A 19,548-nucleotide genomic window follows, 5' to 3' on the forward strand; every position below is an offset into this window, starting at 1 on the left:
TCCGTGTAGGAAAAGACACCTTAACTGAGACAATCTCAGCGTCAGTAGGCGTACTAAAACAGAATAGTTCAGACTGGAGAGTGGCTTTAACGGCAATTAACACCCCACCACCTCGAGTCGGCCGATCATTTCTAAACAAAATAAAGTTATTCGGTAATACCTCAAAATCAGATATGGTTGAGTTTAACCATGTTTCTGAAAATGCTATTATGTCCGAATCGAAGGAAGTGCTGGCAATAAAAAGATTTTTTAGCTTTGAAGTGAGACCTCTGACATTCTGATAATGAATAAAGATTTGGTCAGAAGATGAAGCTAGTTTTTTGGGGCAGAAATGGTACCCTGTATTGAAGGGACTGGAAGGGTGACAGGCTGGTTACGCTTTTTAGGCTTGAACTCATGAACAATCATGTGTGGTGGCCAAAATTTGGGATCACAAATGATTGGGAACATATCATGTGAAACATTTATTTTGAATGATGATATTTCACGAGGGGTGGAGAAATTAAATTTAGTTATTGACACGCTAGCAGAAGATTTGCTAGCAATATAGGCTGCCAATGACTCAGAAGTGGTGTCCGACGAAAGTCGAGACACAAAAACTTGCCTACGAGGGGCAACTACCGTTAAAGTGGGCGCTGATGGGGCTGTAGGTAATACAGGAGTTGGAGGAGCTAACGAGGCACAATGATTGCTTTTAACAATCTGCGCAAGATTGCGCGCAGGTCTACCTTTGCGGCCAGGAGCTGACGGGGCTGAGGCAATTTGATTAATTGGGACGGAATCAGGTACGGGCTCTACTGGGTCTAGTACAGGGCTTGAAGCCGGGGTAATTGGACAGTCGCTTGGAGAAGGCGATAAAGACAACATTGGAGATACCTCCAAGTTGCTAGGAAAAGACAAGAAAGTCGTAGGAGTCTGAACAGACGTAGAGGGCAATTGCAAAAGTTGAGGCTTCTTTCCCACCTGTGTATGTATACATATTCTCGAGTTGAATAAACTATATGTTTCATAATATCATTCCTTAATTAATTTAATTTTCTCCGTTAAGTCTAAGAAAAAACATCCACACCTGTAGTCGAAATTAAAAAGGTTGTGATTTGTGTGTGTAGGCAAAGAATTAATTACACGGCATCTCCTAGTCTAGTACTATTAAGTAGAGCATTTGTATTTGATTCCGATTTTGTTTTTGTAATCTCTCAATCAAGAATTGCCTATAAAAACGTGCACTCAGCAAATTTTTTGCAAGTGCTATTCTGAACTCGCTAATTGTCGGTACCTATAATCACGCAAGGAATTTTGCGAATTATAAAAATCTTTTAGGTCGGTTTGTACAAATTCTAAGAGTGAAGTGCGTTTAAATGAGAGAAGTGCAATTAAAGACTCAAACGGATGGATGATAAATAAGAAAGAGGGAAGAAAAAACTTTAAACATGGAAATAAAAAAAACAAGCTATTGAGCATTCATTTCTAAGGGATTATTGCATATTGAAAGGATCTTCTTAAAAGCCATATAATTATTTTAAAACAATAATAGCAATACAGTGGTCGCTAATGATATTTAATTCGATTCTAAATGTGATCATATTTTTTAAATCCAAATTTCTGTTAGATTGATTTTTCTATAATAAAATAAACTTCATTTTAAATAAAATTAGTCTTATATGGAATCTTAAGGACTCTTTTACTGCAAATTATATTTCACATTTTCAAAATTTCTTCACACCACGGAACAACAAGAAACTAGGTTTTCTTAAAAAATTCATGCTGTAGTAGAAGGGAACAAATTTAAATCAATTTTCTTACATTTAATTGCTATACTAGTGCAATCTTTACAAAATGTAATCAGGAAATATAATAAACATGTAAGCCTATAGTTCTTCTTGATGACTGTCAAGGTTATCCTCTCCCAAATCAGCTTTGCTTATCAATGTAAAAACAAAATTGTAAATAATATATGAGCTTATATAAGATCTGTTTCTGTACGGCACGTGTCTGTCCGATAAGTGAGAAAAGCGTTTGTTTTGATTGCCCAAAAATGAATCCAAATTCACGCCGAAAATTTTGCAGACCCTAAAATGGCTTTGACGGAGGCGCTCTTTGTCATTGTGAGCGTTCTAAGCGCTATTTACCTGTGGTTCCAGCGCAATCACAGTTATTGGCAGCGCAAGGGTTTGCCCTTCATGCCGCCCTCGCCCATTATTGGCAATACTGCGTCCGTGTTCAAGCAAGAGAGCTCGTTCGGCATGTACATCTCGCAGGTGTACAGTGAGCCAAGGATGCAGGATGAGGCCGTTGTGGGCATCTATGTGATTAACAAGCCAGCTCTGGTCATACGTGAGCCAGAACTTATTAAATCCGTGCTAATCAAGGACTTCAATCGTTTCTCCAATCGCTATGCACGCTGCGATCCACATGGCGATCCGCTGGGCTACAATAATCTGTTCTTTGTGCGCAACCCACATTGGAAGCAGATACGCAGTAAGCTGACGCCCGTTTTTACAAGCGGAAAGGTGAAGCAAATGTATCCACTAATGGTGGAGGTGGGTAGCGCCGAGTTTTAATCAGGGCTGGAAACTGGAGCTCCGGAACCGTCTTACAGCCTTGGTTTAAGCATCAACCTACCAAATCTAAGTTTAACAATTTATAGATAGCTGAAGATCTGGAGTCACATTTGGCCAGGCATCGTCCAGCACAGGGTACCGAATACATTACCGAGGTCAAGGACATATGCGCAAGATTCACCACGGATTCAATTGCTACCATTGCATTCGGAGTGCGCGTAAACAGCTTGGAAAATCCGGAGGCTGAGTTTCGCTCCCAGGGACGCACGGTAGTTGAAGCAACTCTGTTGCGCAGCAAGGATTACTTTGTAGCCTTCTTTTTGCCCAAGTTGGTGTCGCTATTTCGGGTTAAATTCTATACGGAGAAATATTCCAATTTTTTACGGAAGACCATCAACCATGTGATGTCGGAGCGGGAGCGCACGGCCACTGTGCGCAACGATCTAATTGATGTCCTAGTTGGTTTACGCAAGGAGGCCGCCCTGGACCCCAGCAAGCCGCATCTGGCCAACAACAATGACTTTTTGGTTGCTCAAGCAGGTGTTTTCTTCACGGCTGGGTTTGAGACCAGTTCGTCTACTATGGCGTTTGGTCTGCTGGAGCTGGCCAAGCAGCCGGAACTGCAGGAGCGTCTGCGTCAGGAAATCAATGAAGCTTTAGTGGAGGAGGGAGGCAAGTTGAGCTATGAGAAAATCAATTCACTGGAATACCTAGCCATGGTGGTCGATGAGGTGTTGCGTCTGTATCCAGTGCTGCCTTTTCTGGATCGTGAATATCAGAGTATTCAAGGCCTGCCGGATCTGTCGCTGAAACCCTACTATGATTATAAGATGGAGAACGGCACGCCTGTTTTTATCCCTGTCTATGGATTACAGCGTGATCCCAAGGTGGGTTTGTGGAACTTGGCGTCTGGACAAATGTATCTATTTGATATATTCTCTTACAGTACTGGCCAAACCCGAATCACTTTGATCCCGAACGCTTCTCACCGGAGAATCGAAAATCAATTGAGCCGATGGCCTATCAACCCTTTGGTCTCGGCCCGCACAACTGCATTGGAAGTCGCATTGGCCTGCTCCAGGCCAAACTGGGTCTGGTGCACATCCTGAAGAATCATTATGTGCGCTGCTGCTCGCAGACTCCCAAGGATATTCAATTTGATGCCAAGACCATTGTTTTGCAGCTGGATAAGGAAATGTTCCTTGACATTGTTAACGATAGACTTTATGACGAGAAGGCCATCTGATGTTACCTTTAAGATTTTCATATATACTTTGGTTGATCCTTATTGAAGAAATTTCATTATAATTTACTTTGTTATAACTTTATATATTTGATTAATTGTTTAATATCTTACAATAAATATGCTCTACTTAATAAAGAGGTCTTAGCTTAAAAAAGAAAATCGTATACCTAGGTCTTGTTTTATATTATATTATAATATTTTCAAAACATTGATTAAATGCAGTGTTTTGAATTGTTATTATGTTTGGTCTCCGATAATACTACGTAATTTAAACAGCGTTTCGATTTTAGTAAATAAGCTGATTAAATTGTTACCTAATCTAATCGATTCTAGCCTGAGCTGCTTGAGTCTTGATCTTCAAAGATTAGCAAATTGCGTGCCAGCTGTCGATTTGATTTCTAATCAACTTAAATTCTTTAATAGGTAATATGCCATAAAATCTGTTTCAATTACCATTTAAATATCGATTTGGGTTAAAATCGCTCGCCAAATTAGATTCGTACAGCGAGAATCCGAGGCGCAAAAATTGTTGACTTGATTGATATACATACTTACTTACATGTACAGTGTCCGGTACCCTATCATAAAACTGGGAACTTGAGCTTTATGCATTTTATGATTAATTTTTATATTCATTTTTTCCAGACTTATAATATACGTTTTAGAGAGAGAAAGAGATGGAGAGAGAATGGTAAAGAGGGAGTAAGGAAGCAGGATAACAAGAGAGTTTACAAAACTAAAAAAACTTTTTAGAAATTATTATAAAAATGTGGTTTATAAAGAGGGTGAAATAATAAATGATGAGAAAGAGAGAAAGAAGAGCGATATTAAGAGAGAGAGAAAGAGAAATATTAAGGGAGAGAAAGAGGGAGAATAACAAATTGAGAGAACGAAAGTTGGTTTTAGAAAGATTTTACAATAGTACTAAAAATATATTTATTGAAAATTATAATAATAATATGGTTTATGAATAGACCGAGAACGGAAAGTTTAAAATTGATTTATTATTTATTTTTAATTTGTGCTACATCTATTTAGCTGTTCGTCTGTTTGTCCATATACCCAAATCAGATAGTGTATTAGCATTTGCCACACTAAAGTCTGCTCTTAAAATCAAGTCATAAGTATTTGCGACAACTAGCCCACCTAATCAAAAGATTGTATATTTTTTCACTCTGAAAATCACAGTTTGAATGTGGCTAAGATTTACAGTTTTAGAGTCACAAGCTTCATATTCCTTCAAACTTTGATAAGTAGAAAAACTACAAAAATCTATTTGAATTTCTGCAAAAACATAAACAATTTCTCACCCCAATTGTAGCTGTAAAAAAAAGATCTTTATTAGATCTTGACTAGACTAAGTTCGGGTCTAATAATTTTTTGTGCATCAAAATCAAGTTATTTGATAATTTCAGTAAACGGGGAAATTCTAGACAGCACTTTGACTATTTCTTCCACATCTCGCAACTTTCGATTTGACACGCAAATGGTAGTCAATCAAAATGCATTCGTAATTTTTTCTTGAACAATTTATAATGACAACACACGCGAAATTTCAACTTAGTTTGAAGTCAGTCGCTGACAGGTGAATTGCCGCTATCCGCTATCTGAACTCCCGACAAACTTCCACTCCTAAGTAAGTGCTCCTCAAACGCCCAGGGGATCACGGACGAGCCTCAGATTAATGCCGCCATCGGCCTGTAATATAATCGCCTTGGGATCCAGTTTCATGCGTCGCAGTGTGCGCTCCGAGGTGGTTACCAGATGATTGCGCAGCACATAGACCAAGCCCACCTTGGCTTGGAGGAAGCTATAACGCTCGCCAATGCAGCCATGCGGGCCCAAGCCGAAGGGCATATAGGTGTATGGGGTGTGCAGCTTGCGGTTGCTGGACGAGAAGCGCTCCGGCTGGAATTGCTTAGGTTGCGGATAGTACTGCAAGAGAAGGGAACAGGATTAAGTACAATAGATACAACAAGTATTTCTTAACTAAAGTGCAAGAGGAGTTTTACTTTTTTCTTGTTTTCGAATTTTCCAACATTTTGGAACGGAGTACAAAACGTAGAAAGGATTAAGAGAAGAATTAGGCATAAGACTAGCAAATTATTTGACTTTAATTTGAAAAGAGATTCTTAATGTTTTTCCCGCTCCTGAATCTTCCGCCTCAGACAAGGCCGGAAGAAAGGTAGACAGTAGGCATAACAGAAAAAATGTACTGTCTAAAACTAGAAGTATTAAGATTCGTAAAGATTAACCGAAAAGGGTTAGAGAATGAAGATTAATATCTTCCAAGTAATATTAGTGGAAAAATTTCTGTTTGAATTATGTAAGAAGGGTTCTTTGTGCTATGCTTTCTCTATGGATTCCTGGCTTTGGAAGAGGGAATTCCTAAGCGCAACTCACCTGCGGATCCATATGCAGTGCATAAGCCGGAATATAGATGGGCATGCCTTTGGGCACACAGAACTTGTGAAAGGGCGCCAAGTCGTAGCCATCCTCACTGGTGCACTCGCGATCCAGGAAAGGCAAAGGTGGATACATGCGCAGCACCTCCTGGATTATCATTTGCATATACTCCAAGGATTCGATCAACTGCTGGGTCACACGTCCGCCGCTGGCAGTCAAAGCATTCTTGATTTCGTTGCGCAGACGCTGCTGCACCTCCGGATGCCTGGCCAGCTCGTACATGGCAAAGGCCATGGTGGATGAAGAGGACTCGAAACCGGCGGTAAAAAAGATCACAGCCTGGGCCACCAAGATGTCACCCTCAAAGACAAACTGATTGCCCTCCGCCTGGGCCTGCTGTGTGCTCCGCTTGAAGTCAATGAGTAGATCGATCAGATCGTTCCGCGGCTGCTTGGACTTTTCACGCTCCGCCATCACATAGTTAATGGTCTTGCGCAGAAACTCGGTTGACTCGGCGGGCACCACCTTGAAGCCGAAATACGGTACCAATTGCGGCAGAAAGAACACCAAGGTAAACTCCGCCGCACGCTTCAGACTAAACTTGAAGACGGCACGTCCATGACGACGGAATTCACTATTCGGATGATTGAAGCTATTCGCCTGCACGCCGTAGGCCACCGTGGCAATCACGTCTGTGGTGAAGAGTGCACACAGCTCCTTGGCCTCCAGGTCGAAGCAGCGCATGCGCTCATTGTGGAGCGGCTGCTGGCGCAAATACGCATCCAGATTGCAGCCCACCTCATCGATTAGCGGAAACATGTGCTTGAGACGATTGCTGGTGAAGAACGGCGACAGCTTCAGACGCACCTCCTTCCAGGCTGGGTTCTTGAGGAAAAATAAATTTTGCGAGCCGAGCGGATCGCCCTTGTAGTCTGAGTTGGAGTAGCGATTGGCGAACTTCGGAAAATCCTTGACCATAATGCGTTTAATCAATGTCGGATCGCGCAACAGCAGCGCCGGCTTGTGGAACACATGTATGCCCACAAAGGGCTTGTCCTGTGCATCCGGATGATTGTAGAGCTCTCCTATAAAATCGGCTGGACTACTTCGCATGCTCAGCAGGCCACCCAAATTGCCCAGCAGCAGGCTGGGTCGCAGCTCCGGCACGCCACGACGTGTCCAATAGGCATAGTGCTGGCGCAGATAATAATAGCCACTCACCAGGAGTAAGACCAAGATCACCAACATTGTTCCAAGTGTCATCCTAAGTGTCCAAGCTGCGTTCAGCTACTGTTTCCAGCTGCTGCTCGTGAGTCTCCATTGAGGGTCTAGGCTGTTCGAGATTGGAAGATAGCGACCAGGGTTCATCAGGTTGCAGCACAAGGTCGCTCGTTTTCTGAATGAATGTTTTTTCGCATTGTGCTCAGGGTCTGGTTGCTATTCCTTTGTTGCACAGTGCTAACATATTTGCATATTTGGTTGTAGATCAGCTGCAAATCGAGCTTCAAATACTTTATTTTTATACATGTTCGCGTCTTTAGTTGTACAATAGAGGATATGATAGCTATTTATGTAGTATTCGCTTTTATTATATAATATTATCGTATAAACTATGAATTGGACGGGATTGAACGGGATTCAATCAGTCCAAAACATAAATATATTATACGGCCTTATTATCAATTCATCTGAAGAAGATATATCAAATAATTTCCCAGTCAAGTCTTAATCGATTCTCCTTTCCTTACAGCTACCATGCTACCTTTCTGCTTAGCTCTATTGCTCTTGGTGCTTCTGTTCAGCTATCTCCATTTACTGGAACGTTACAGCTACTTCCGGCGTCACCAGCTGCCGTATTTGCCCGTTTCCACCTGGACGCCGTTGGGTCATCTAAAGCAGTTGCTATTCTTGCGCATTTCCTTTGGAGATCTCTTCAAGAACATCTACGCGGATGAGCACACCCGTGAGGCAAAGCTGGCGGGTTTCTTTGTGTTCCAAACACCTGCGCTTATGATACGCGATCCGGAGCTCATACGCCTTGTGCTGATCAAGGAATTCAATAGCTTTCTAAATCGCTATGAAGCTGCCGATGCTCGACATGATCCCATGGGCGCACTGACCCTGCCGCTGGCCAAGTATCCGCAATGGCGGGAGAGTCGTCAGTGCATGTCGCAGCTATTCACCAGCGGGCGCATGAAGCAGCGCATGTATCCATTGATGCAGCAGGTGCTGATGGACCTTGAGCGGCATCTGGTGAAGCGTATGTGTGGACAATCGGAGCGCGTGCTGCCCTTGAGTGAGATGTGTCAGCTCTATACGACAGATGTGACGGGCAAATTGTTCTACAGCTGGGATGTGGGTGGATTGCGTGAGGGCAAATCCCCATTGCGCCAACAGACCAAGCAACTGTTCAGGCCCGACGTTCAAAAGGTGCTGCACTTCATGTGCATCTTCTTTTTGCCACAATGGACCTGGCTGCTGCGCGCCAAGGTCTTCTCCATGGACTATGCCCACTTCATGAGGCAGCTGGTGCGGCGCCACGCCACCGACACTCAGGTTGACCTGATTAGACAGCTCCAGCAGCTCCAACAGGCACGTCCACACACACACTACGCACAGGAAGCGGACTTTATAGCCGCACAGGCGGGCATCATTTTGCTTGCAGGCTTCGAGACTTCCTCCGCCTTGCTGGGCTTTACACTCTACGAGCTGGCCAAGCAGCCGAAGCTGCAGCAGCGTTTGAGGCAGGAGCTAGCCACAGCTTTTGGTGGCGACGCTCAGCTTAGTTATGAGGCGGCAGCTACGTTGCCATATCTAAAAATGGTTTGTCTGGAGGCACTGCGTCTCTATCCCGCCGCTGCGTTCATCAACCGCGAGTGCACCCGGGCTGAAGGCTTCGCGCTGCAACCGCACATCGACTTTGTAATACCCTCTGGCATGCCGGCTTATGTATCCATATTGGGCATACAGCGTGATGCAAAGGTGAGCTGGAAGCTGAATCCTAAGGAAACTCACACTCTCTAATTCTTACTCTTCTAGTACTGGCCCAAGCCCTTACATTTCGATCCCGAACGCTTTGCGCCGGCGCATATAAAAAACATATCACCCATGTCCTATATACCCTTCGGTGCTGGTCCACACGGTTGCATAGGCAGTCGGCTGGGCTTGCTCCAGCTAAAGCTGGGCGTGGCTCACATTTTGAGATCTCATCGTGTGGAGTTCTGCGAGCGAACAGTGCCCGAAATACGCTTCAATCCCAAGACTTTTATGCTAGAGTCTCTGGATGAATTATACTTGCGTTTCTGCGTTGACCCACTGTAGATAAAACTAATATATATCAATTACTTAGCGGCTGTGATATTCGATCATTAAACCTTATGTAAGTACTGTTCAATTATTTATTACGTTTGAGAATAGTTTGGAGTCAAGCCAAAACTGAATGCGCTGGCCGATAGACACGCAAGGCCGAGCTATTCGTACATATATTTCTATATAAAATCGAATTACTTTTATTTTCATAATCCGTAAGCTACGAATTCCAAAGGCCGTTCGGTATTGCATGCGGCCAAAGTTTTGCTACCTAATGAGCCAAATAATTTTAATTGATCTACGATTGAGAGAATCGGTGTCTTATCCTAAAAAATTTGCAAGGTACAAGCTCATATTTACCAGGTTATATTCGCCTTGAAAAGAAACACCGCAAACTTGTGATATTACGTGGAGAAGATTTTTTAAATTCTTTTCTTGAAATATTCAATTAAGCTACTAGAATAATATATTTGCAATTTATTCGGAGTAAGGGGGAATTCTCATTTTGTTTTAATATGAACCCTAACAATTTGTCAAGAACCACTTAAACATAGTTTTGCTTTGACTATAACATCTAAATCTGAAATGATATAGTCGAAAAGAAAGGGATTCGTTTATGTCAATTATTATTTCAAAATATAAGTTATTATTTTTTTTCATTACATAAATAATTCAATTTGATGCTTCCCCAAACTATCCCTTGCGCCCTGCTTATTCGGATTTTAGATATTGATTCTTAATCTAGCGTACTTTCATTGGGTTTTGTGTATTTAATTTTGGGCGATGTTATTTATGTTCTGGCTATCAGTTGGGATGCTCCAGTTTGGCTAGCTTCTCCTCAATGTCCTTAATGCGGCAACGGACCTCGGGAGCTGAGTCGCGCTGAAATTTGGGTAGATTCGTTTCGAAATTTTGCTTAAGCAGCGCCAACGTGGCCTGATCTCTGGTCAGGCTGAGGCGTTTGATCAGCATGAGGACTATGTTGAGTGCCTCCTTCTTCAGGCCAGTATGAGGCACGCCAGCGGCGAGTGTGACTGCGGCTAGGACATCATTGCAGATCTTCTGCACAATTGCCTCACGAGTCTGCAACGGCGTCGCCTCTGTCTTGGGCTTCTTCTCCAGATTGTTGCGTTCGAGCGCCATTTCTGGCAGCTTGGCCGCCTCATCGAAAATATATAAGCGCTCGACATACTTGGTTAGCGCAGCCAATAGGCTAACCTGCACGGGACGAGTACTCTCGCTCAAAATGCTGGTGCAGTTCTCGGCAAAGAAGAGCTGATATCTGTGCTGGGTTTCAATGGCATGCTTGGGCCACGATTTTCCCAGTGTCTCCCAGACCACCTCCTTTAGCTTGTTGAGCGTTTGGGCGCGTTTGTTGCGCTCATCGGCGCTTAAATCCTTGTTGGCATTGCTGCAGCCGGGCTCATCCTCATCATCGGAGTCGCCCGTGCGCAGTTCTTTCTTCTCCAGCAGATACCAGATCATGTTGTATACCTCTTCAAAGCGATCCGCCTCCAGCACATCCAGTATTTCGCCTAATGCAGCTAGTGCCATAGTGCGATAGACGGGTTCCTGTTTGCGTGCCTCGCGCATTGCCGCTTCGATAATATTGGCACAGACCTCGTGCTGACGATCGAGATTTTTGCAGAGCGCAGCCAGAGCCTGCAATAAACGTTCCTTGCCCTCAAATGTTCGTCCCTGCAGGCCACTGAGCAATAGCTTGATTAGTCGCACACGATCCGTCATCTCCAGGCTGCCACTCAGGCGCTTCGCAATGTTCTGTATGGCATTGGCCGCCTGAGCCTTGCGCGACCAACTGGCATCGGTCAGCGATGATTCCAGCTTGGGTATGATGACATGCAAATTAAGACGAATGCCTGCATCGCCGGGACTTATGTCATTCCACAGATCCTTCCATTGCTCAATGTTTGTCTTGTTCTCCTCGTTCTGTTCCTCGTGCATGGCAAAGAAGATCAACGGCAACATACAGTCCATGTAGTCCTTGAGCAGCTCGTGGTGTCGCTTATTAATCGATTGTATAGTCAAAGCTATCGAGCGATTGTTGGGCTGCTCCATATACAGCTCATCCAGTTTGGTGAAAAGATTCTTAATGGATTGTTCCTGTAAAGTGGGATGGCAAGACATTTGGTTATGTTTGAAACCGCCTTAGGGAAAGTTTTATATCTTACCTTGGCCAGTCCCATGAGATGTCCAATGGCGCTGGCATTGTATTTGCGCACGGTGACGTTGCGATCCTTGATGCCGACAAAACAGGCTCCCAAATATTTTCCCACCAAGGGCGTCATTTCCTTGCCCAGACGAATGCTGACCTGTAAGGAGAAGAGATGATATACAAACGACCGAGGCAAGAGGAGGATAGGGATAGATCAGATCACTTACCAGACACACAAAATGTGCGCAACCAATTTTGGTGCCTAGATTGACGCTGGTTTTCATTAGCTCCAGCAGCTCTGGTGTCATGCGTTCCAGCACCGGATAGTCAATAAAATGTACGCATTTGTTGATCGCGTCCATGGTGTGATGTGATTTAGCTGCTTCTGCGCGGAGACTGTCCACAGCTTCTTGGGCTTCATTATCAGCGCCCAGACGCGTGGACACATACGACAGCTTGGTGTTCTCCAGTTCGCCGGTGGCGCGAAGCAGACAGGGTATGAGCGTGGCAAGGTGTGGTGCAATCAAAACGCCCGATGAATCAATCATATCCGATATGGTCTTAATGCTGACCTTTCGAATGTCAGCGACCTTGTGACCCACGCCCGTTTCCAGCAAAAATGGCAGAATGGAGGCAGCCACTGCTGTGCCAGATTTTCCGTGCTCCGATGATGCGGCCAGAACGCACAGTTTGCCCAGAAATGCGGCTGTGCCATGGGCAGTCATGCGCGTGCCCTCGTGTATGTCGTCCATGACGCGGAACAACTGATACCAGAGTTCCCTTAGCTCCGGCTCGGGCAGCTCATCCACCTCCATGCTGTCGGGCGTCACACGACGCGGATTGACACAGCTGCTGGTCGAGGTACCAGCAGAAGACGTAGGCAGCTGCTCCTCGGTGCGTAAACGCAGACCATTAGACCTCTTGAGAAGATCTCGCACAGCTAGGCAACATGCAATGCGCACTCGCCACTCCGTGCAGGTGAGATTGTCCAGCAGCTCGCGTAGGATTTCCCAATAGTATTGCTCCGTTATCTCCTTAGAGTCGCTGACAATGGTGTCCCATATAGATATCATGGAGTTTTGTATTTTGGGCGTCGGATCGTATTTATAGCGATATAGACGCGGTATTATCTTTCCCAGATATGGTTGCATTTTCTGACGCGACTCCGCGGAGAGCGTCTTCAGGCCAAAGGCAGCGCCCAGTTTGCTAGTCCAGGTGGCATTATGATTGGCCAGTTGCATAAACTGATAGATCATGTCCGGCTGATTGAGATCCGATGCGAGAGAACAGAGCTCCTTGTAGGTGGTTATGTTACCGCCTGTGGGCGTCTTGCCCAGCATGCCCTCGGCAAAGAGCTCAGTGTCGTCAGAGACCTGATTAACCTGACGTTTGCCGCCTATAAGCTGATCCAGTAGCGAATTCGCCAAATCCGTTTGGCTGCTGGAGTCGGAAAGTGCGTAGACCAGACCCAAACCTCGTGACGACACATCCTGCACGAATTCTGTGAACGATTAAACATGTTTAACAAACGCTGTTGGGACATTAAATCTGTACAACACACCGCTATCATCAGAGAGCAGCTCAGTAAAGGCAAACTGCAGCAGCTGCTTCTTGTTGAGCACAGCAGGTCGATTGCTGCAGTGTTTGACCACCGCCAGAAGCCATACGGAGATGGCCTGACGCGACTGCGGATTGGGCTCGCTCACCAAGCGTATCAAGGCTATCAGAAACTGTTCAAAATCTGCGTCGCTGCAGTGCTGGTTTTGGAATGTCTCTGCCGGCGGACCCTTGTTCACATCGTAGCCGCACAAGGTGTTAACAATGGCTTCCGAGATGGCTATATTCAATGCCGCATCCTTTTGCACCTTGGCCAACGCTAAGAACTTGTCCAGATTGCGTTTGGTAAAGTGCTCCCCATCGCCTATGGCCAAATAGCCCAAGCATTTTGCTGCCTCCTCGCGTATCTTTTGACGCACAGAGGTGCTGCGCAGCAGCTTGAAAATCACGCTAAAAATTATAAACTTTGTTGAATTCTCAATGCTTGCCAATTCGGCCATCTCTTCGTCGTCATCATCGTTATTGGTGCTGCTCTCCGCAACAATTTCCACCTGCACATTGGGTATTTCCACCGTCTTTCCAATCATCGAGGTGCATTTGACCGCTGCAGAGACGAGTAGCCACTGCGCTTCATTGAGCATTTTAGCTGAGGATGAAAAGCAGTGGTTAAATATCATAGCAACAGGTTTTCCCAGGTCACAATGTTTTTCATAAAATATAATCTCAATTTTTGGCCTCTTTTCCCAATCCAAGAGTGCATTTCTCAGGGGAAAATTAAAAGTATTTGACCAAAATAAAACTTTACTCCCCGAAATGAACACTAGCACATTGGAACAAAAGCCTTCAATTTGTCAGTACAAATAGTTCTATAGTTCCATATAAGCATAATTAGATTTAGGCCATTCACTCACCTATAATCTTCACAGCATTTATAAACGGTGGCCAGTTGGCGTAGTCCTTGCTGGAGTTCTGCTGCTTGAGCTGTTCGATTTTACGATTAAAAGTGTGTCCCACGACCAGCAACCAGCCATGCTTGTGCTCCAGAGTTTTCTGAGGCAAGCTGGTCAGACAATCGCCCACCTCTTGATCAAATTTATCAGCTGCAAGTCCATAGGCCCAGAGAAGGCCATAGACCTGGGCGACATTAATGCGCATTGTTTCCGACACGTCCTTGAGAGAGTTGCTCAAAGGCTCGAGCAAATGCAGCTGCTTCGGCGCAAATAGGTCGGGTGCAGCATTTAGCAGATCATAGAGACAAAGCAAACTAGATTCAGCTGCAAGAGATACACAAGAAAGAATAGTTAATCTCAATTTTCCAACTCCAAGGATTAAATTTCGTATAACTTAAAACTCACTGCGCTTGGCCTCTACTCCGCGTTGGACGAAAAGTAGATATTGATGCAGCGCATTGGACTCATCTTCGTCGTAATTAATGGTTATATATTTGCGTAGCTCGTGCGTATACTTCTCATCACCCGGTGCGGCTACAATGCCCGCCGAGTACCACAAGCAGAGACGCAAATAGTCGAGCATTTCCTCGTAGACGTCCAAGCTGTAGGGAAGCTTGGTGCGTCCCACCACAACGCAGGCGTTGCTCTTCTTCAGCCGTTTGTTGGCCATGTCATGGACATGGGACATCATCACATGGAAACTGGGCAATAAAACACGTCGCTGCTCCTGTGACAATTGATTAAAATCACTGATGGACTCGCTGGTGTGTTTACCCGTATGCTCAATGGAGGAGAGCATGCTGTAGTTGACATGATCCTTCTTCGAAGTGCCATACAAATAGGTGGTCACATGCTCACGCAAGGAATTGCTGTATATAGGAACAAGATATTTAGTCGGATTAGGATGCATATATTAATTTAACCCACCGTTCGCCTGCGATGAGCAGAAGCAAATAACGCGCTGGTGCATAAAACTCTGGATAGCAGCTGGTCAGGAAGACGCTGGTTACATTCTGCACTATTTGGATCTTGGACTCAGCATTGTCCAGCAACATGGCCAGTAACAAATGCTGTTGTCCGTCCAGCTGCACATGTGATGGATCGCCATCCGTGTCCACTTCCATGGCATCCGATTTGGTCTTGGTTTGCCAAGCAAAAGCTGGTGCCATGGATACCAATGCCTCGCGTATCGAGCTATGTAAATCGGGTGCACAAGTGGCTAAATTATTAAAATAGCCCAGTACAAGCTTCAGATCCTGGCTAACATCCTGAGGAAAACTGCGTGCGTGTTGAGCTAAAGCGGAATATGCTGCATTCTGCACATCATTCGGTTCAACCGAGTCGCGTCCGATAACTTTTGTGATGCCCGTCAGCATGACCTTGGACACCTTGGAGACTACCTCGCGTGGACCACTTTGAGTAAACAAAAAGGATTGATCGTTGAATTTATATATCTATAGCTTTGAAGAGTCCATAGAATATGGAACGAAAACTTACTCTCTCAGCACAAGCTCAACAAATTGCAAAGCAAGCACTTTGCACTTTTGATTGGTATTGGTGCCAAAAAGTCCATCGAAGATCACCTGCAGACCCTTGCCCACATTGATGCCCTTGCCGCGGCACTTGATCAGATACTGCAGCAACTTTTGACGCACACGAGCACAACAAGGACGTGTCTGGCGCTCGGCTTGCTTATGCTGATTGCCAATGAACAGTGTGTACAGAGCTGAAGTAACAGCTGGACTAGTAAAGTCCAGCATGGTGCATAATTTGCTCAGCTCGGCAATGGCAGGCGTGGCTACGCCAAAGCGTGTGTCGGCAGAGGCAACCACAAGTAGCACGAAGATCTCGTTGTCGGTGAAGACGCTGGCACATAGAAGGCGTACAATGCCCTTTTTGATCTTCTCCAGCTCCTCGGCGCGCCAATTGTTGGCAATGACACGCTTAAAACTATACGGACTCAGTCCAGGTGGCACCTCTTGCTCCTGTGTAATGCCGTAGGGCAACAGCAGCACATCCTGCAGCATTGACAGAAAACTGGCACTAATGGCCGGCTTGTCGTTAATCTTAAAAAGCTCAGCTCGCTGTGCCGGGTCATCCGGTATTTTCATCTCGCTTAATATGGGCAGCAGCAGCGTAAAAAGCTTGTCCTGATAGTTCTCCAACTTGCTCTCGCAGCTGATTACCTTGGCGGCCAGCGCGGTTTGCTGTGCCAGCGGCAGGCGGGGAAAGCCCATGCTGATGAAGATGATGGCAAAGTTCTTCAAGAATGTCGTGCTGTCAGGGGCCGCATACTGATCCAGAAGTGCTTCCACGGGTATCTGCACCTGGCTGCGTGATGTTACGCGCCGCTTAATGTGTGTAAGCACCTCAACCACCTGGTTTAATAATATTTTAGTTTTTGGTCAGATTAGCAAAACACTTTTGCAGCGTCATGCGGCAGCGACTGACGTCTGGTTCTACGTTACCTTTGTGCGCACCAAATTGTGGGGCGAATTGATTTTGATTATGACTGGCGTCAGGAATTTGCCCACCGTGGTTTCAAGCTTCTCATCGCTATCGGCATTGCCCAGACGCAGTAAAACGCGCTCGAGCAGCTCTGAGGACAAAGAATGCAAAAATTTGTAGACGGTTTTTAGGTTGTGTTTGTGGTTAATTTAAACGGACAATTGAGTTGCTAACTATCCCAATTCGTTTTGATTGGGCTAAATCATGCTTAGTGCTTAATTTTGGCCTTACGGATAACCTAAATATGTTGTATTTTTACCAATTTCTGCAGCAGGTCCCGCTGTTTCCATTTTGCTTATTTTTCTCTTATTTTTTGTTTAGCGTCTGAGAGTGTTGCCAGTGCAGGGCAACAGCTGAGAGCTTATGCAGCGTTGCCAGACTATCGAATAGCAAGTCATTCGCTCTGCTTCATATAATTTGCAAGTGTGGCGCGCAATTTAAACGTCGTACATAAAGGCATTAAGAGTGAAAGCTTTGTTACTGAACAGCTTCCTTGGGCGAACATTGCTTTAAGTAGGCAGGTATCTTGTCCAGATCTTTATACGTAATTAGAACTAACGCGGACTTAGCATTGTAACAAAAGGAATTTATTTGTACGAACATTGCTAAATTTAGAAAAAATTACATTTTTTCCAATATAAGTTTAGAGGACATCTTCATAGCAGGATGAACTGAAACCTTGGGGATTCACTCAATAGATCACTCTTTGTTTTGTAATGGGGCCCTTAGTAAGTGGTCAAATGGAAATAACAATATTTAGTTTATAATTAGTTGGTTAATGTTGCTTTTATTGAAATTAATCTGAATACATTTATATTGTAATTTCCAAATATTCAAGGGCAGCAATCAAAAACTGTAAATAGAATAATATAAGACAGACATTAGTATGAAATATTAGTTTTTGGCAGCTGCAATAATCTGTTGATAGCTTTCAGTATTTTTACTTTTAGTAAAAAGAGTCAAGGTTCTTCAGCAATTTGTTTTATGAAGACCGTCATGATTTTATCATCAGAAAATGCATTAGAAATTTGAATATAAAATGTATTCAATACACACCTTTTAGAGAGAATAGAACGCCGAGATCTCTCGGCATCTGCTGAAAATACTGAAAAAGATCTACAAAATTAGACAGAATATGATTACATTTACAGTTTGTTTTTTTTTTGTTTTATTCAAAAAGAATAATGCTACAAATATTGTTTTTTTTCCATAGTGGTTGTCCTCACTTAAAACTTCTTGAAGCTCTTCTTGGCGCCCTGACCCTTGCTGACTTTCAATACGTTGAAGCGCACGGTCTTTGAGAGTGGACGGCATTCGCCAATCGTGACGATATCGCCGTGCTCAACATCTCTGCAAGCATAAAAGGAGAGAGAGATTAAAAGACTGCACATGAAAGCTGGTAAGAAGAATTTCATTTATGTTTTGTCAGTATTTTTACGTTGTGTAAAAAGAGTCAAGTTGCTTCAGCAATTTGTTTTATGAAGACCGTCATGATTTTATCATCATAGTGAGATATTCCATAGTATTTAGAGTTACAAACTAGACATACCTGAAGGCGGGCGAGCAGTGGACGCTCATGTTACGATGACGTTTCTCGAAACGACTGTATTTGCGCACAAAGTGCAGATAATCGCGGCGAATGACAATAGTACGTTGCATTTTAGTTTTGCGCACAACGCCGGTCAGGATGCGGCCACGAATTCTCACATTGCCAGTCCATGGGCACTTCTTGTCAATGTAGGTGCCATCGATGGCCTACGGGAAAGAGAACAGCGTTAAATTTTGTATCTTGTTTTATGAGCAACATTAAGGGGATTTTCTTCTGATGGCATGCATACCTCACGTGGCGTTTTGAAACCGAGACCAACATCACGGTAACGGCGGAGCACCTTCTTTTTGGTGACGCCGGGCTTGACCTTACGGTTTAGGTTAACACCGAACTGCTTTTGGAAGGCGCGCTCGTTCTGTTTAGCATGGCACGCGACAAGTTAAATGGATGCGGGGTACAGAAACGTGCAGGTGGGCGCAGGCGGGGCGTTTGTTGTTTGGAAAGATGGAACAGAGAAAACGGGGGCGGAACATTAGTCAAATTTGCACTGAAACTCTTACCTCGGCTGGGATTTTAAACCCCAAACCAATTTGACGATAAAAACGCAAACGCTTCTTGCCGTTGGCACTCTTGCGACGCGTTGTCGGCACCGAGTGCTGCTTGCGAAATGCACGTTCCGTTTGCTATAATAATAATAATAATAAAATTCCGAGTGTGTACATTGTGAGACACCAGCGTTCGAAGCATGCGTGCAAGTGTGGTTAGGTTGAATATGCTGGCCTATCTGGCTGTTGAATTTCGATTTCCCAAACAATACACTCACAATGATTGCGCTGCACAGCAATTGTGTAGTTCAACTCACAATGCACTTAATTTCACATTTCACAGTGCATTTATCTTATAGCAGCGCATTAAATGCCGTATTTTATTTAATTTCGAACACATTTTTGCTGCCTTACCTGATCAGCCATGTTGGAGCAAGAGGAAAGAAAGAGCACGCGTTAAAATAGAGATGAACGATATTTAATTGTCAGTTACCTATGAAAAGTATTTTAAAGCAATGGTTACTATCGAATATAACGGTTAGACTCGTTACTCTGATAAGGTAAACTCAGTTTTACTTCTGTTCACTTTTATCAGAACTCTTAGATATGTTCAAGTTGTGTACATTTTTTGGCGCTCATATTTAACAGTAAGGTTCATCCGCTGAATTAAAGATTACTTTGAAATCACAACACGGCACATCGCTGCCTTAAATATCGATATATGCATCATGTTTATAAAATATA

General features: G+C 44.2%; 5 protein-coding genes across 8 annotated transcripts in view; 2 read left to right on the forward strand and 3 right to left on the reverse strand.

Annotated features, from left to right (window-relative positions):
* Cyp6t3 (Cytochrome P450 6t3) overlaps positions 1–12,304 on the forward strand; it is a 24,587-nt gene extending 12,283 nt beyond the window's left edge. Inside the window, exons 1-3 of one of the 2 annotated variants that reach the window (XM_002049353.4) lie at positions 4,997–5,443; positions 7,964–9,195; positions 9,253–12,304. In XM_002049353.4, the coding sequence (XP_002049389.1) occupies positions 7,969–9,195; positions 9,253–9,534 (1,509 nt within the window). In that variant the 5' untranslated portion in view covers positions 4,997–5,443; positions 7,964–7,968 and the 3' untranslated portion in view covers positions 9,535–12,304. Of the gene's footprint in view, positions 1–4,996; positions 5,444–7,963; positions 9,196–9,252 lie in introns of those variants that run through there. The other variant, XM_015173977.3, reaches the window with a different exon arrangement.
* LOC6626368 (cytochrome P450 6g1) lies at positions 1,250–3,971 on the forward strand. Of its 2 annotated transcripts, none has more exons than XM_015173976.3 (4): positions 1,250–1,320; positions 2,068–2,540; positions 2,648–3,448; positions 3,508–3,971. In XM_015173976.3, exons 2-4 carry the CDS (start codon positions 2,076–2,078, stop codon positions 3,805–3,807), a joined length of 1,566 nt encoding a protein of 521 aa, XP_015029462.3. In that variant the 5' UTR covers positions 1,250–1,320; positions 2,068–2,075; the 3' UTR covers positions 3,808–3,971. The 2 variants fall into 2 exon arrangements, with proteins under 2 accessions (XP_015029462.3, XP_070065712.1); XM_070209611.1 differs by lacking the exon at positions 1,250–1,320 and adding an exon at positions 1,940–2,003.
* On the reverse strand, positions 5,439–7,488 carry Cyp6g2 (Cytochrome P450 6g2). The gene is made up of 2 exons (XM_032437082.2): positions 6,211–7,488; positions 5,439–5,742 (listed from the first exon to the last, which is right to left on the reverse strand). Exons 1-2 carry the CDS (start codon positions 7,474–7,476, stop codon positions 5,455–5,457), a joined length of 1,554 nt encoding a protein of 517 aa, XP_032292973.1. The 5' UTR covers positions 7,477–7,488; the 3' UTR covers positions 5,439–5,454.
* Positions 10,132–17,089, reverse strand: LOC6625953 (proteasome-associated protein ECM29 homolog). Its single transcript, XM_032437080.2, has 10 exons — positions 16,970–17,089; positions 16,671–16,801; positions 15,700–16,580; positions 15,130–15,615; positions 14,608–15,071; positions 14,164–14,526; positions 13,257–13,898; positions 11,923–13,196; positions 11,712–11,852; positions 10,132–11,643 (listed from the first exon to the last, which is right to left on the reverse strand). The coding sequence occupies exons 1-10, from the start codon at positions 16,998–17,000 to the stop codon at positions 10,327–10,329; spliced, it is 5,730 nt and encodes a 1,909-aa protein (XP_032292971.1). The 5' UTR covers positions 17,001–17,089; the 3' UTR covers positions 10,132–10,326.
* A 760-nt stretch (positions 17,090–17,849) lies between these two features.
* Positions 17,850–19,246, reverse strand: RpS11 (ribosomal protein S11). Of its 2 annotated transcripts, none has more exons than XM_015174264.3 (4): positions 19,219–19,246; positions 18,549–18,674; positions 18,260–18,465; positions 17,850–18,060 (listed from the first exon to the last, which is right to left on the reverse strand). In XM_015174264.3, the coding sequence occupies exons 1-4, from the start codon at positions 19,228–19,230 to the stop codon at positions 17,937–17,939; spliced, it is 468 nt and encodes a 155-aa protein (XP_015029750.1). In that variant the 5' UTR covers positions 19,231–19,246; the 3' UTR covers positions 17,850–17,936. The 2 variants fall into 2 exon arrangements, with proteins under 2 accessions (XP_015029750.1, XP_002049387.2); XM_002049351.4 differs by lacking the exon at positions 18,549–18,674 and adding an exon at positions 18,820–18,942 and having other exon boundaries at positions 19,219–19,245.
* Positions 19,247–19,548: the final 302 nt, after the last annotated feature.

Source organism: Drosophila virilis, chromosome 5, assembly GCF_030788295.1.
Source record: "Drosophila virilis strain 15010-1051.87 chromosome 5, Dvir_AGI_RSII-ME, whole genome shotgun sequence".
Taxonomy (NCBI): domain Eukaryota; kingdom Metazoa; phylum Arthropoda; class Insecta; order Diptera; family Drosophilidae; genus Drosophila; species Drosophila virilis.

Coding starts and splice junctions, on each gene's coding strand:
- LOC6626368 (XM_070209611.1), top strand. CDS start 1,955: ATGAGCTTATATAAGATCTGTTTCTGTACGGCACGTGTCTGTCCGATA. Junction 2,004..2,067: donor GGCACGTGTCTGTCCGATAA/GTGAGAAAAGCG, acceptor AAAATTTTGCAG/ACCCTAAAATGGCTTTGACG. Junction 3,449..3,507: donor GATTACAGCGTGATCCCAAG/GTGGGTTTGTGG, acceptor ATTCTCTTACAG/TACTGGCCAAACCCGAATCA.
- Cyp6g2 (XM_032437082.2), bottom strand. CDS start 7,476: ATGACACTTGGAACAATGTTGGTGATCTTGGTCTTACTCCTGGTGAGT. Junction 5,743..6,210: donor CACTGCATATGGATCCGCAG/GTGAGTTGCGCT, acceptor CTTCTCTTGCAG/TACTATCCGCAACCTAAGCA.
- LOC6625953 (XM_032437080.2), bottom strand. CDS start 17,000: ATGGAAACAGCGGGACCTGCTGCAGAAATTG. Junction 15,616..15,699: donor GTTGAGCTTGTGCTGAGAGA/GTAAGTTTTCGT, acceptor GTTTACTCAAAG/TGGTCCACGCGAGGTAGTCT. Junction 11,644..11,711: donor ATCTCATGGGACTGGCCAAG/GTAAGATATAAA, acceptor CCCACTTTACAG/GAACAATCCATTAAGAATCT.
- RpS11 (XM_015174264.3), bottom strand. Junction 18,466..18,548: donor GTTTCAAAACGCCACGTGAG/GTATGCATGCCA, acceptor TCTTTCCCGTAG/GCCATCGATGGCACCTACAT. Junction 18,061..18,259: donor CACTGCTCGCCCGCCTTCAG/GTATGTCTAGTT, acceptor TTATGCTTGCAG/AGATGTTGAGCACGGCGATA.